The following is a 16155-nucleotide window of genomic DNA, read 5'->3' as shown; positions in this document are numbered from 1 at the left end:
TTTTATGGGGCATTCTCTTAGGGGCCTTTAGCCGGTTAAAATAGTTTTAGGTGTCAAAAATGGGTCAAAATTGCGAAAATTGTTATACATTTTGTACATTCATCTTAGTTTATTTTTAATCAGTTCATATGCGTGTCACGTGCGTACAGTGCTAACGTCACCAGCTTTGAATGCTACAGTTTTGCTTTCGGTTTCGATTCTAGCTGATGGCATCCAAATACTTTTTTTTACTTTGTAAATCACGACTGTATAATAATATATACGAAATCTGGACAAATTAAAATGTCATATTTAAGTGTATTTTACGACTGGGCAATACCACCCCCCAGTATATATATATATATATATATATATATATATATATATATATATATATATATATATATATATATATATATATATATATATTGTGTTGAGCAAAAAAAAAAATTAATTAGTAGTAGGCAGACAGGCAGGCTCGAACCCGTACCGCAAAAGAGGAAAAGAACTTGAAACAAAAGAAAAACATGACGTCTTTGCTGTTGCGCCATCACATAAACCGAAAATGAGGAATGTTTAAATTAAGGCTAGTCAATCTAAAAGAGGAGATAACTTTCGAAAATTCGGCGAAAAAAGCGACCCCTTATTGTAGAAAAATGCCCAGTTGAGGATGAAGGAATCAATGCTTTTAGCCAACCTTTCAATATTTGTCGCCTGAAAGGTAAAGCTTCAAAACGATACCGATCTCGTGAAAATCCGTCGCCTCTGTCGAAAGTTTTACGCAGACATACATACATACATACATACATACATACATTTAAACAGACAGGTGAGATTTATATTATAGATTAATGGTGTGGCCTAATCGTAAAATATGCTTAAACATATTATTTTAATTCATGCAGATTTCATATTTATAATTATACAACCAATACTCTTTTTATTATTATATTGTACCCAATAAATAGTAGTGATTCAAAAAAATAAAAATATGACTTGGGTATCATCAGCTAAAATCGAAACCGAAACATGAAGCTCTCCACTCTTACGATCTGATCTAAATCCACATGCCTATAAAAATTTAAAAAAAAAAACACTTTTAGAGATATAAATGTATATTTGTGCATGTGTAGAAGTAATATGTTTAGTCGACTAACACCTGTCAAGTTCCAATCGTTTTTTTAATTTTGACCCCTTAGCAGCTATTTTTACCGGCTAAAAATAAAATTGAATTTCTTTTAACAGGTCCAAATCCCTATTATACCAAGTTTCAAGTATTTGCACCAAAAATTGACAGAGTAATTGGGTAGGGACTGTTCCTTACACACACACACACACACACACACACACACACACACACACACACAAGGTCACTTTTATAATAATATACATAGATTGTTACAATTGGATGAGAAGAAATTTGGGGATTCCAGACACGACTCCAGCTCAAATCTTTAGTACCAGAATCTCATACAATTATGCGATGCGTATTCTAAAAGCTAAACCCTTCGGCAAGCCGACAAAATTAATGGAGGCCTGAGGGTGAGCAGAATTTAATGCAAAGTGAGGAAATTGCAAATAATTTGCGAAATGTATTTCAGCAGCTAAACAATAAACACTTTAATACATTTCAGCTTGTACGATCAACTAGAGGCATTATGTGGATTAGTAGAGGTTTTCAATTAAATGTACTTAAGTTGCCTTCTTTTTCTGTTGCAAGCTATCATATATACAAAGGCTGACGTCACAAAGAAGAGAAGATCTTAACTGTTTCTCTTAATAGACAGAAACTCGTTAATGACAACTTGAATGCCTATTAAAGAGAACTTGAATGCCTCCTAGACACTATCCTCGAGTGTGTAATGTCTCTCTGTACAGGGGTTTGTCAGGACAACCTGGCATGAGGATACTTCGCCCTACAAGTAAACCCTGACTAAATATTCAAAATCACATAATATTCGACACTTAAATAATATCTCCTTCGTATAGCTAATCCACACTGCTTTTATGGGGAAAGCTCCATCTTTTCTAAGTGATGTTACTTCAAGTAACAACACACACCTGGACACTCCACCAGACTAGATGAATGCTTGTTCTGAAATTCAGTAAGAACAAGAAACCACAAGAAAGATATAAAAAAAAAAAAATTGTAGTAGGCAGGCAGGCTCGAACCCATACCGCGAAAGAGGAAAAGAACTTGAAAAAAAGAAAAAAGAAAAACGTAACGTCTTTGCTGTTGCGCCTGTCACACAGACCGGAAGTGAGGAATGTTTAAATTAAGGCTAGACAATCGAAAAAAAAAAGAGACCCCTTATTGTAGAAACGTTCCCAGTTGAGGTTGAAGGAATCAATGCTTTTAGCCAATCTTTCGATATTTGTCATCCGAAGGGTAAAGCTTCAAAATGCTACCGATCTTGTGAAAATTCATCGCTTCTGTCGAAAGTTATAATCTATTTAAATGGTAGGTTAAGGAGAGAAAAATAATGTTTTCAAATTCTTTACTAACTCAGTCTTTGAGGTGTAAAGGAGAATTTTAATGGAACATCCGAATATCTATGTATCTCATGCAGAGTTCAAGTGTTAGCCCCAGAAAGGGGGCCATCCTGGAGTTGTGAAAACTTCGACTGAAATAAAATGAAGCAACTTAGCAACTCCTGTTCATTTTACAAGTTTTATTTTATTTGGTGCAACAATAGAGGATTAGCGAGTTTGTCTTTGCTTTATCGTTATTTTCATGGCAAGTACTCGACTGAACTTCAATCTATGGTCCCCCCTCGCCAAACTTTCACAAGAACACTCCTCTATCTGAAAACGCTATCAATAATTCCCCCCCCACACTCTTTATCTGTGCCTAAACCTAAACGTAGATTCCATGAACAAAGCTTCTTTCTTAGAACTGCACACCTGTAGAACTGTCTTCCGTTTTCCTGCTTTCCAACTGACTGCAATATGGTTGTCTTCAAGTCCAATGTAAACAAGTTCTTGATAAGCCGTTCCCTTTAAGTTAACAAATTTACTGAATTTCCATAACTGACAATTACTATATTGTCCAATTAATTACTGTACACTCTTTAACCCTTATCCTCGAGTGGCCCCTGAACCTTGATAAGTGGTGATGCCTATGTAAAAAAAAAAAGCATTCGGTATTTAAGAAGTGCAGTCGAATTACTGAAATTAGATCGTGCAAGTTTTTGGCCAATGTTACCTTCGACCTTCTTTAGTTGTACCATGGTTAAACTGAGAAAACTTTTAGAAAGAATGTAATGCAATATGGGAACCATTAATTAATAGATAAGGTCAGCAATATATATATATATATATATATATATATATATATATATATATATGACTACTTCATTTACCCACATAAATTAATATATGAAAGTATAGATTTATGCGTCAACTTTAAGTATTTACTTTAACAGTGCTCAATACGTAGGTAGAGCTAGGTAGTAAGTTATAAAATATACAGTCCTGGTTAAAATCATAAGACCACTTAAGAAAGTAAACATTTATGCATATTATCGAATTTTTAATCAAACAAATGGTTGAAACTATTGCCAAAACGGAAAATATGATGGAAAAAAAATGAAATCTGCTTCATTCGAAACCTTAACCCTAATCTAATAATTATTTTTTTAAAAAACAAACATTTTCACCTGGTCAAAATGATAAGACCACTTTAATAAAATCGGCTAGTTTTGAAAAAATGAATACGAAAAGCTTTCTATGTTACTAAAAGCAACTTGTTAGTGGATAAAAAACATCTTACTAAATTATAAATGGCAAAAGGGAAACCATTATCAGAGTTTGAGAGAGGAAGGATCTTTGATAGGGGTGGACTCTCCCATAGATCCCTTGCAAACGAAGTGAATCGTAGCAAAACGGTCATCACAAATTTTTTAAGAAATCCAGATCAATATGGGCACAAAAAGAGTCCAGGTCGACCAAAAAAAATAACCCCATCACTGGATCGCCGTATCAGAAGTTAAAAAAAAAAACACCAGTATGAGCTCAAGTCGATTGAAAAGCCAAACAGCAGCAGAATGTAGTCCTAAAACCATCAGAAGGCATCTGAAAATGAAGGGTTTCAATTATTTAAAGCGACTGCAGAAACCACGTTTCTTGAACAGCACTAAACTAATCGACTTAAATATGCCGCCAAATACCAGATTTGGGATGAAGAGAAGTGGGAAGATGTAATTTTCTCCGATGAGAAAAAGTTTAATCTAGATATTCCAGATGGATTTCAACACTATTGGCATGATAAAAATTTGCCCAAAGAGACTTTTTCAACTCGGCATAGTAGAGGAGGGTCTTTAATGATCTGGGGTGCTTTCTCGTCAGCTGGGACCCTAAAGTTGCAAGTAGTGAAAGGCCGGCAAACATGATCGAAGTACATTTCATTGCTTTAAAATGCTTCTATCTGAACTGAAGGTCCACGTCTGTGTGGAAGAAATTGGATTTTCCAGCAAGACAACGCTGCGATACACACTTCTCGACAAGCACGAGAATACTTTTCTTCAAATAATATAGAATTGTTAGATCATCCGGCATGTTCTCCGGACCTCAATCCCATTGAAAATCTTTGGGGATGGATGGCAAAAGAAGTGTTCAAGGATGGAACTCAGTAGGATTCGATAAAGAACTTTCTGATTCAGTTTTCAGTACATGGGATAAAATTCCTTTGCAACTGATAAAAAACTTAGTTGCAAGCATGCCAAAGAGAATTTTGGAAGTAATTCGTAATAATGGAGGCTATATTAAGTACTGGGACCCTTTTTAGTAATTTATAATTGCCTTTTGTTAGATAAATTATCAGTGGTCATCATTTTGACCAGGTGAAAATGTTTGTTTTTTAAAAAATAATTATTAGATTAGGGTTAAGGTTTTGAATGAAGCAGATTTCATTTTTTTCCATCATATTTTCCCTTTTGGCAATGGTTTCAACCATTTGTTTGATTAATATTTCGATAATATGCGTAAACGCTTACTTTTTTAAGTGGTCTTATGATTTTGCCCAGAACTGTATATGGCGATTAAGCTACACAGAATATTCCATGTTTCATCCACACTAGGATTCATCAGGCTTATGCAAGGATTTTTTGGTTGTCTCACATTTTTATATACGCACCTACTATTGAGTTTTAGTTAGCCAATCAGCTCTCTAGCTTCTATGGCACTCTTCCTAATCAGCCAATAAGCAGGCACTTACAGGACAAAGGCCCAACTGACCTCCAGTTGATCCGTTCCTTTGTGTTTGCTATTTTGGTAGGAAGCATCCTGACCTATTTTAAACCTAGGTTAAATGGTTTTTTTTTATGTTAATTTATATATATATATATATATATATATATATATAGCAAAATAGGAAACACAAAGGGATGGGTCAACTGGAGGTCAGCTGGGCCTTTGTCCTGTAAGTGCCGGCTCATTGGCTGATTAGGAAGAGTGCCATAGAAGCTAGAGAGCTGATTGGCTAACTAAAAACTCAATAGTAGGTGCGTTTATAAAAATGCAAGACAACCAAAATATCCCCGCATAAGCCTGATGAATCCTAGCATGGATGAAACGTGGAATATTCTGTGTAGCTTAATCGCCATACATATTTTATAGCTTATATATATATATAAGATCTGTTGCTCCTGGGTTTTTTTTAGAGATATTAAAAACTTTGAAACACTGTTATTTTTTTATTTTTTCCGCTACCTTAGCGGTATTTTTTAAAAAGCTATAAGGTCTTCTTGTTATATATATATATATATATATATATATATATATATATATATATATATATATATATGAATCAATCAACCTCATTTTTTATAGAACGTATATATTTATTTCATTTTATTATTAATATATATATATATATATATATATATATATGCATATATGGCAAAACTGCTGTATATTCTAAATTCCAAGATGTTATTCATTTTACCATTTGTTCCTTTCAACATGTAAAAACGTCCACTTTTTACAGCACCTATTTCGTAGTGCAGACACAATAATATAATTATTATCTTCAGAAAATAGGAATGTTTTGAATTTAAAAAGAAAATGAAAATAAATGGGCATGATCGCATAAATCCGAAAAAAAATGCATAGAATATTATGTTACGATATTAAATCCATGTTTGATTTCATAGGAAATTAATACAAATGCTAAAAAAGCATTTGTATTAGTCAACCGTATTGTATAAGTAGGTTAATTTCAAAATCATTTAAATTTGATTAACAAACAAGTCTTTCGTTTGTTTTTAAAAGAGAGATATTTTAAGGAGATATAAAAAGAGGAGCAACCTGTTTCATTGGGCAAGTCCACGTGGGGGACATTAATCCATATATACAGTTCATCGGAAGTATGAGGCCTTATGCCTTTTTAAGTAAGGTCCCACAGAATTCTTGATTCAAAACAAAATAAAAAAAAATCTGACAGTATTGAATGTTCGATGGCCCTCGCGGGGAGTCGTGTTTCTCAATTCAGGTCGGAACGAATTCATTCCTTTAATTCTATTCGGATTGAAATATTGTTTCATCTCTTTCCCTCCTCTTTCCATGTTATCAATACTCCAAAGTGATGACCTCATGCCATCCAGTTAGAGAATCACCCTTTCTCTGTTTTAACCATGGCATTAGTCTGCACAAAGTTTTTCTTTTTGTCTCTTTCATTCTTGCATGCTGGTGACTTTTCGCTTTTCCTTCCGACGTCTAATGGCAACAAAAAAGTCTCTCTTCCAAACAGCACATACCGTTGTCCATAACGTGAGGATTACCCACTATCACTCAAACAAATAAGGATCGTTGATTGGTTAACCCCGATTGCATATTTTGATTCCCTTTTGACTTACCTGACGAGACTGCCTTGTCTTATGGTGATGCTGTTTTGCAGGTCACTTGGCGTTGCCCATCGCAGGACCGTCACACATTTTAAAATTTTAATTCAAGCGACCATTTACAGAGAATTTTATAAACCCAATAGTAGATTCTCTACAGTGCAATATTGATTACAATGTATTATGGACTAAGCCACTGTGGGAAGGCACGGGTAGCTTCCTACCGATACACTGTGGGGGTGGGTCCTTAACTAGAGCAGGCAATTAATCGATTTGATTAAAATATGTACGATTTCACCGATTTTTATGACAATAAAAGTATGAGTGGATGGAACATTTGTTGATCCCTATTCAATCCCGAACAACGCCAGACTCCATGCTAGTATATATATATATATATATATATATATATATATATATATATATATATATATATATATATATAAATGTTTAGAGGTTAGAGGTACAGAATTTGTATATGGTTTTAAATAAAATACTAGGCGGAAGTTTCTCGAGAGCTCTTTCGGCTATCATCTCTTCAGGAGGAAATCGATAGCAATCTAAATAATATTGTAACGAAAATAAAGAGTTCTATTGGGGAACTTATTTAATGTGCCAACGTACGGGGACATTAATTAAATTTATTTACGTTTAAAAACGATTAAAAATGTTGGCACAACGAGGGAGAAAAAAAAAAAAAAGCGGGAGAAAAAATTCAAAGTTCCCCAAAGAGAAACAATGCGTTTGATGTTTCTTTTTGCCGGCACAAAGAAGGTTGACGTCTCTATCGCGGTGCGTCAACCTTCTTTGTGCCGGCAAAAAGAAACATCAAACGCATTGTTTCTCTTTGGGGAACTTTGAATTTTTTCTCCCGCTTTTTTTTTTTTTCTCCCTCGTTGTGCCAACATTTTTAATCGTTTTTAAACGTAAATAAATTTAATTAATGTCCCCGTACGTTGGCACATTAAATAAGTTCCCCAATAGAACTCTTTATTTTCGTTACAATATTATTTAGATTGCTATCGATTTCCTCCTGAAGAGATGATAGCCGAAAGAGCTCTCGAGAAACTTCCGCCTAGTATTTTATTTAAAACCATATATATATATATATTGGTATATTTAGGCAGCATTTTTTCATTCAAGCAAATATTATTAAATACAACGGAGACATTTTTTCTTATAATTCTTTTTTTAATTTTTCAATTTTTCGTATTGTCTTTTTTGTTTCAAAATCAAAAATATTAATAAAGGATCCATACATGTTGCTGTTACGAGCGCTTTCGATTCGTCCACGAATCATCATCAGGTGTTAAAAATACAGGATTGCGAAAATGAGGATTAAAAATGAAAACTAAAATATATATATATTCAGTGATGAGTTAAAATAAAAGTCGATTAATTAATTAATTCTACATGGCTGACTTAGAGAACAAAATATTTAAAAACAACATAAAACCTCCAATTTATGTACGCTACGTGGATGACATTCTCATTTTAGCTGAAAATAATGAACAGATACACCAATTACAGCACCTCTTTCAAGAAAATTCAATTTTAAAATTCACAGTAGAGTTAAATAATAACAATAAAATTCCATTTCTTGATGTCCTTATTGATACGTCTAATAACACTTGTAATACATCTGTATATAAAAAACCAACTAGCATAAACTCTAGCCTCCTGAACTTTAAAAGTGAGTGTCCACAAAGGTACAAAATAGCCATAATAAAAAATTTACTAAATCGTGCTAAAATGATATCCTCCACAAAAAAAGCATTGCTAATTGAAATAAAAAACATTAAACAAGTACTCATCAATAATCATTTCCCCAATTACATTGTTGATGAACAAATAAAAAAAATGCTACAATCTTCCGATAACCAGAATAATAATGTTAGCCAACACCGCAATGCAAAGCCCATTAATATATTTTACCAAAATCAAATGACGCCTAATTTCAGAATCGAAGAAAATGCAATAAAAAATATTATACGAAGATACTTGACGCCTGTTGACAGTAATTTTAAAATTAAATTTATTATCTATTATAGGAAATTTCGAACACAAAACCTTGTGGTTAAAAACAACTCTTCACCGGCGATAAAAACGTTGGAGCAAACCAATGTAGTGTATAAATTTAAATGCTCTATTGGAGAATGTAACTCCAAAAATAATACATACATTGGGCATACAACAACAACGTTGTCCCGGCGAATAACTATGCACCTTAACGACACAAGCGCGATTTACAAACATTTAAAAAAAGAACATAGCTGTCCCCCCTCCAATGTTAGAAAGGTCCTCGTTGACAACACAAAAATTATACAACGGGAAAATAATGTAAAAAAATTAAAGATTCTTGAAGCGTCGTACATTAGAACTCTTCAACCTAATATAAATGACATTGCATTTCAAAAAAGCAGTAACGTTCTGAAATGTATTGCGTAGTCCGTGTTGAACGGACTTCGTACATGGTGTCTACGAACTTGCTGGTTTTAACACTCGAATTTTTAATCGACTTTTATTCTTAATCGACTTTTATTTTAACTCATCACTGAATATATATATATTTCAGTTTCCATTTTTAATCCTCATTTTCGCAATCCTGTATTTTTAGCACCTGATGATGATTCGTGGACGAATCGAAAGCGCTCGTAACAGCAACATGTATGGATCCTTTATTAATATTTTTGATTTTGAAACAAAAAAGACAATACGAAAAATTGAAAAATTAAAAAAAAGAATTATAAGACAAAATGTCTCCGTTGTATTTAATAATATTTGCTTGAATATATATATATATATATATATATATATATATATATATATATATATATATATATATATATATATATACACTGGCAAAAGTACCCGTCGTTGACTGGGTTCAAAAACAGCCTACAGAAAATGGACTCTGATTTATGAAAGTATGATAGGTTATGAAAAGGAAGGGTTATAAAGAGATAGCTTCGAATTTGGGGGTATCAAAACCAAAGCATAATATGATGAAAGTAAAAATAAAATAGATAAACCCCATAATTTATTATACCATACCTGTTCACACTGAAACACTTATCACAATATAATATTCTGTGGATCTATATTAAAAAACCTTGTTAAACTTTGTGACATATTTCCATTCTATGGAGGTCAGGCGCGAACGAACACCCCATAATTTTATTATACCATATTTCTTCAAACTGAAACATAATTATCAAAGTATACTTACGTAGATAGATATGAAAAGCCTTTATTAAAGTTTGTGCCTATTTCCATTCTATGTAGGCCAGGAGCGAACGCAAACCCCACAGTTTTATTATAACATCCCTATTTAAGTTAAAACATACTTATCAGAGTATTATTATGTACATCTATATCAAAAACACTTGTAAACGTTTTTTTTATTTTTAAATTTTTTATTTTCATACTTTGTGGACCAGGCGCGTATGCAAACCCCACAGTTTTAATGAATCATCATTAGGCCAGATCAAACATACCCATTCCTGTGTCTCGATACATCTTCTATCATTATATGTGATAATTTTTCTATAATAGTCAACCATATAGGAACCTATTCGTGACCAGACACACACACTGACGTTCAGCTTTATATTATAGATATATAATATTTATATATATATTTGTAATTGTATATAAATTCTATTAATGGTTTTAAATATATATATATATATATATATATATATATTGTTTTAAATATATATATATATTTAAAATCATGAATAGAATTTATATACATATATATATATATATACATATATATATATATATATATATATATATATATATATATTTAAAACTATTAATAGCATTTATATACAATTACAATGTTTTAATGAACCGAGATCTTGATCGAAAATAGAAACAGAGGCAAAGATGCATTATTTTTCACAACGTTTCAGCTGATGCTACCTCAAACCTTCTTCAACTATGTAAATTGAAAAAAGAAAAAAATGTAGCCGAATGCATTATTATATTGTCAATAACATGGTACAACAATAACAAATGAAAATTGGCTAGTCAGAATCAAAGTTTGATTTGTCAGCTTAAATGCTATTAAAGTCCAACTTTAAAATCCGGCTGACATAATTTTATATATATATATACAATGAACAAGCCTGCTTTGCAGAGGTCGTGGTTTAGCTCATTTTAGTGGAGAGGGGACGAAGGGTTCGGAGTCCAATCGCGTCAGCTCTGCCATTGTGTAGCATTGAGATGGAAAGCATTTGTCTTTGATTAGAATGCATTCTACTTGTCTTCACTTAATCTGCAACGCAATTATGGCAATCGAAAGAAATCAACATGAAATATTCATGAATTCTTCAAGCTTACAAAACGACGATGCAATAATTTTGGGATGGAGACAAAGTATTGGATTTCTGATCATAAATGACGCGTTCTGTTCCACTCCTGCGATGAAATAGCATAGCATTCTTCGCAGCACTTGTACATTTCACATTTACGAGGATATTGATGTCGCGCCTCTCTAGGTTGAGCAATTTCGTAAAGATGATACTGGTTGTCATATAATTATAATGCATAGCTTTTTTTAAATTTATATATATATATATATATATATATATATATATATATATATATATATATATATATATATATATAAAAGAATAGAGAACTCTAGGTAGTTAATATTGCATATATAAACATATACAAGCATTATAAAATGCCCCCTTCTCCATAGGGATAAGAAGTATCGGCTGTGAACAAAACACTGAAGAACCATTATACGGGGAAACATAGCCTGGGGATTATATATATATATATATATATATATATATATATATATATATATCCGGCCGGTAGTTATATGTGTATATATATATATATATATATATATATATATATATATATATATATATATATCTCCGGCCGGTAGTTACATGTGTGTGTATGTATATATATATATATATATATATATATATATATATATATATATATATGTGTGTGTGTGTGTGTGTGTGTGTGTGTGGCATCCGTCAGTCGAAACGACTATGGATCAGCGCCGTATTAAGATGTTGCCTGTTTGCATCCTTTTGTGTGACTGTAGAGACCAATTCTTGATTTGCATAGTCTGCCACAGCCTTGACATACGAAGGTTGTTATGCAATTTGCCGCTTCGTCTGGCTGTTCCGCCTGTACACCCGCTCTTCTCCTAGCTCTTTTTGCAGCATTTTCAACATGGAGGGTCCTCTCGCTGATGATAATCCCCTGGCGTATCATTTTCCTCCAGGCAGTTCTGTCAGCTGCAAAGGCTTCCCATGTATTCCTGTCCACCTAGAGAGCCTTCATGTCACGCTTGCAGACACCCCTGTAGCGAAGATGGGGTCGCCCCCTCTTTCTTGAGCCTGAGGCAAGCTCGCCATAGAGAAGGTCTTTAGGGATGCGCCCATCATCCATCCTGCGCACATGGCATATATATATATGACATGTATATATATATATATATATATATATATATATATATATATATATATATATATATATGTAACTACCGGCCGGATATATATATATATATATATATATATATATATATATATATATATATATATATATATATATACATGTAACTACCGGCCGGTTTCAAGGAAAAGAGTGACACTTCAACTGATGTATATAGTTTTATTAAGCACCGTGAAAACTGTAAGAGAAAATATTACATTTAATAAGGAATACATTTTAATATTAATTTCCGAAAGAAACTTGATAAGTTCTTGAGATAAATTAATGAATGTCAATTACCATGTTGTCTCTACAAGAGCCAGTAGTCAAAATGATGTGGAATCGTTCTAGCCTCTTTCCCTACTTCCGCTTCGCGTCCACAGAAAATAAGGGGACAGCAACAACTGGTGATAAGGAAAGGGGGGAGGGGTTATTGAAATTGATAGTACTACTATGGCCGCGCTACACTCCCACCAAATTATCATCGATCATTGCCGAACCAGTTACTGATCGGTGGCAATTTCACTACAAGATCAAGTCTATTGCCTTATTTTAATTTTTTTTTATGTGTTATTTTCTACTAATAAAACCAATTTTTGGATTGGGCATTCAATAAATCTCTCAGCGTTGCCTTTTAACTTGTCCTGACCCATTTGGAGTCTAACATTTCGCACCAGACCATCTTTGCTCTTTATCGCATCCACCACTTTTGCCATTGTCCATTTGTTGCGAGGGAGATTATCTTCCTTGAGGAGTACAATGTCTCCAGCCTTTATATTTCGACTGCTAGCGTGCCATCTTTGTCTGGTGCTTATGTTGGCTAGGTATTCCCTTCGCCATCTGCTCCAGAATTGTTCCACTAGGTACTGGACTCTGCGCCATCTCTTCCTAGCATATAAGTCTTCCCTTAAAAAATTCCCAGGTGGTGGCATTGGTGCAGTTGTCTTCATTTGTAGCAAGTGGTTTGGTGTCAGGGGCTCGAGACTCTTTGGGTCATTAATTGCATCTACTGTGAGTGAACAGCCGTTTACAATCGTCATCGCCTCATACAAGAAACGTTCGTAGCAGGAAATCATCCAATCTACCAGTTGCTGAAGCTAACACAGTGCTCATTACACTTTTGACTATGTGTATTTTCCGTTCCCATACACCGCCCATATGGCTTGCTCCTGGAACATTCATTTTGAAGTCACATTACTTCTCAGCAAGGAAACTTGAAACTCTGTCTTCGTCCAATTCTTTAATGCCTCTCTCAAGTTGACTCTTTCCACCTACAAAGTTCGTTCCTTGGTCACACTGTATTTGTTTCACCCCTGAGAGCTATAAAACATCTCAAGGCATTTAGGAAAGCATCAGTGGAGAGGTCTTCCAGCATCTCTAGATGGATGGCTCTGGAGCTAAGGCATGTGAACACAAGGCCATATCTCTTTATTTCCTTCTGACCATGTTTTATATAGAAGGGTCCGAAACAGTTTATTGCTATGTAGAAAAATGGTGGGGATGGTTCGACTCTTTCAACCGGAAGGTCTGCCATGCGTTGTTCTTCCAGAGGTCTGCGCATTTTCCGGCAAGTGACACAATTCTTAATATATTTTGCTACTATCTTGCTGGCGCTGATAATCCAGTAGGCATTACCTCGAATTTCATTTAGGGTCATTCCCCGGCCCTGGTGCTGTATTTATGATAATATTCAATAATTAAACAAGTCATGAGGCTCTCTTTAGGCAATAGTATTGGGTGCCTCGTCCCAATTGAAGTAGATTCCTTTAAACGCCCTCTAACTCTTAGAAGCCCATCTTTAATCTTTAGTTGGTAGAGCTCACTGTTTTTTTTTTCAATTGCACTGGAACTCCTCTTCCCACGTTTCCCTTTGTGCAATACTGATGAGTGCAAAGGAGGCTGATTCTCTTTCTCTTACGCTGATATGACCTGATTGGGACTTGTTTGCCAGGCGTTTTATTCGAGCGACCACGTTCAGGTTTTTATTCCAATTTGATAATCTGGAGAATCTGGAGAAGAACTGTTCTGTTTGAGTGAGCATTGTTTTCAGAACTCTCACTTCAGGATCTCCGATGATGGGTTCAGGACACTCTTGGATGGTAATGAGCTCACGGTTCCGTAAGAATTTTGGTCCGGCAAACCAATTTGAGCCAATCAGTTCTCCCACCTTTAGTCCTCTAGATGCATGATCGGCAGGGGTTTGTTTGGTATCAATGTATAACCACTGGCTAGGATCAGTGCTATCCCTAATTTTATGAACTCGTTTGGCAAAAAAGACATGAAATCGTCTAGCGTCATTTTTTATGTAACCTAGAACGACTTGGGAATCTGTCCAGAAATATTCTTGGTCCACCTTTAAGTTCAGTTCTTCCTTCAGGAAGGTACTTACTGCTGCAGAGACGGTAGCAGCAATTAGTTTGAGACGAGGCACAGTGATAACCTTAATGGGTGCCACTCTAGCTTTACCCATGACCAATGTGCAATGCACTTTCTTCCTTGCAACAACTCGCAAATAGATACATTGGCCATATCCAGTGTTGCTGGCATCGGAAAAATGGTGTAGCTCTATTTTTTCAATTGGGCCTATATTATCTGGGATGAAGCATCTTTGTATCTGAACTAGTTTGAGGTTATTCACATCTCTAATCCATGACTCCCACCTTGGTTTTAGTTCAAAAGGAAGGGGCTCATCCTATCCAACCCCTTGTTTACACATCTCCTGTAGCACCCTCTTACCGACTAGAAAAAAGGGTGCAATAAACCCCAATGGATCATACACACTCGCCACTGTTGACAGAATTCCACGTCGGGTAGCTGCTTCTGGATCAAGAGTGATGTTGAAAGCAAATGTATCCATGTCCGGGTTCCATTTTACCTCTAGTACACTTTGTGTTGGAAGGATATTGTGATTCAAATCTACTTCTTTGGTTGTGATGTCGCTATTGCCTTCCAAGACTTAGTCCAAGAGTCCTTTCTTGTTTGACACAAACTTTTGTAAATGTAGTTGACCCTTCGCACAGATTTCATTTGCTTCACTGATCAACTGTTTTGCTTCTTCACCTGTCTTAACACTGATGAGTCCATCATCCACATAGAAGTTCCTTTGGATAAATGCTGCAGCCACTTTGATATTTGTTGGCTAGGTATTTGAACCCATAATTCGCACAACCCGGAGATGAGGATGCGCCAAAAATGTGGACTCGCATATGGTATTCCTTCGGTTCCGTTTTTGTGTCTCCATCCTTCCACCAGAGGAATCTAAGAAAGTTTCTATCTCCAGGACTGACATGAAAGCGGTGAAATATCTTTTCCACATCACATATAAGAGCGATGCGATGTTCTTGAAACCTGCACAGCACTCCAGGTAGTGCATTGATCAAATCAGGTCCTGTCAGGAGGTGATCATTTAATGATGTGTTCTTGAATTTAGCAGAACAGTCAAACACAACTCTGATTTTCCCAGGTTTTCTTGGGTGATACATGCCATGGCGAGGAATGTACCATGTGCTACCATCGTTTGCCGCATCACAGACTTCTTCAGCATCTCCTTCGTTGATGATTTGCTCCATAAATTTGGTGTAAAATTTTGAATTTTTTGTAAATTTGGCCTTGAGGTGTTTAAGACGAACTTTGGCCAAGTGTTTATTTTTTGGAAGATGGGGACGTGCACGAAAGGGTAAAGGCATTTCTAGATGTCCCTCATTATTATGTTGAATTTCTTCCTTTGATATCTGGAGAAATTTTATGCCTTCTTGAGACACAGTCTTTTCTTTGGGGTTTATATCACGGAACTCCATCTCCAAGGCTATTATTACTGAGGTAGGTGTAATAGGTGGAATCTCCTTGGAAGAGATTCGGTAAC

The 16155-nt window shown here is 34.8% G+C and overlaps 1 protein-coding gene across 1 annotated transcript; it reads right to left on the bottom strand.

The window, feature by feature from the left end:
- Window positions 1–14127: 14127 nt before the first annotated feature.
- On the bottom strand, window positions 14128–14763 carry LOC145240825 (uncharacterized). Its single transcript, XM_080103995.1, has one exon. It carries the CDS (start codon window positions 14761–14763, stop codon window positions 14128–14130), a length of 636 nt encoding a protein of 211 aa, XP_079960121.1.
- Between the last annotated feature and the right edge of the window lie 1392 nt (window positions 14764–16155).

The sequence above is a fragment of the Euprymna scolopes genome, chromosome 2 (assembly GCF_053919585.1).
Source record: "Euprymna scolopes isolate OS-2025 chromosome 2, ASM5391958v1, whole genome shotgun sequence".
NCBI classification, from domain to species: Eukaryota; Metazoa; Mollusca; class Cephalopoda; order Sepiida; family Sepiolidae; genus Euprymna; species Euprymna scolopes.
Note: the sequence above shows the minus strand (reverse complement) of the source record. Positions and strands in the feature narration are given on the sequence as shown.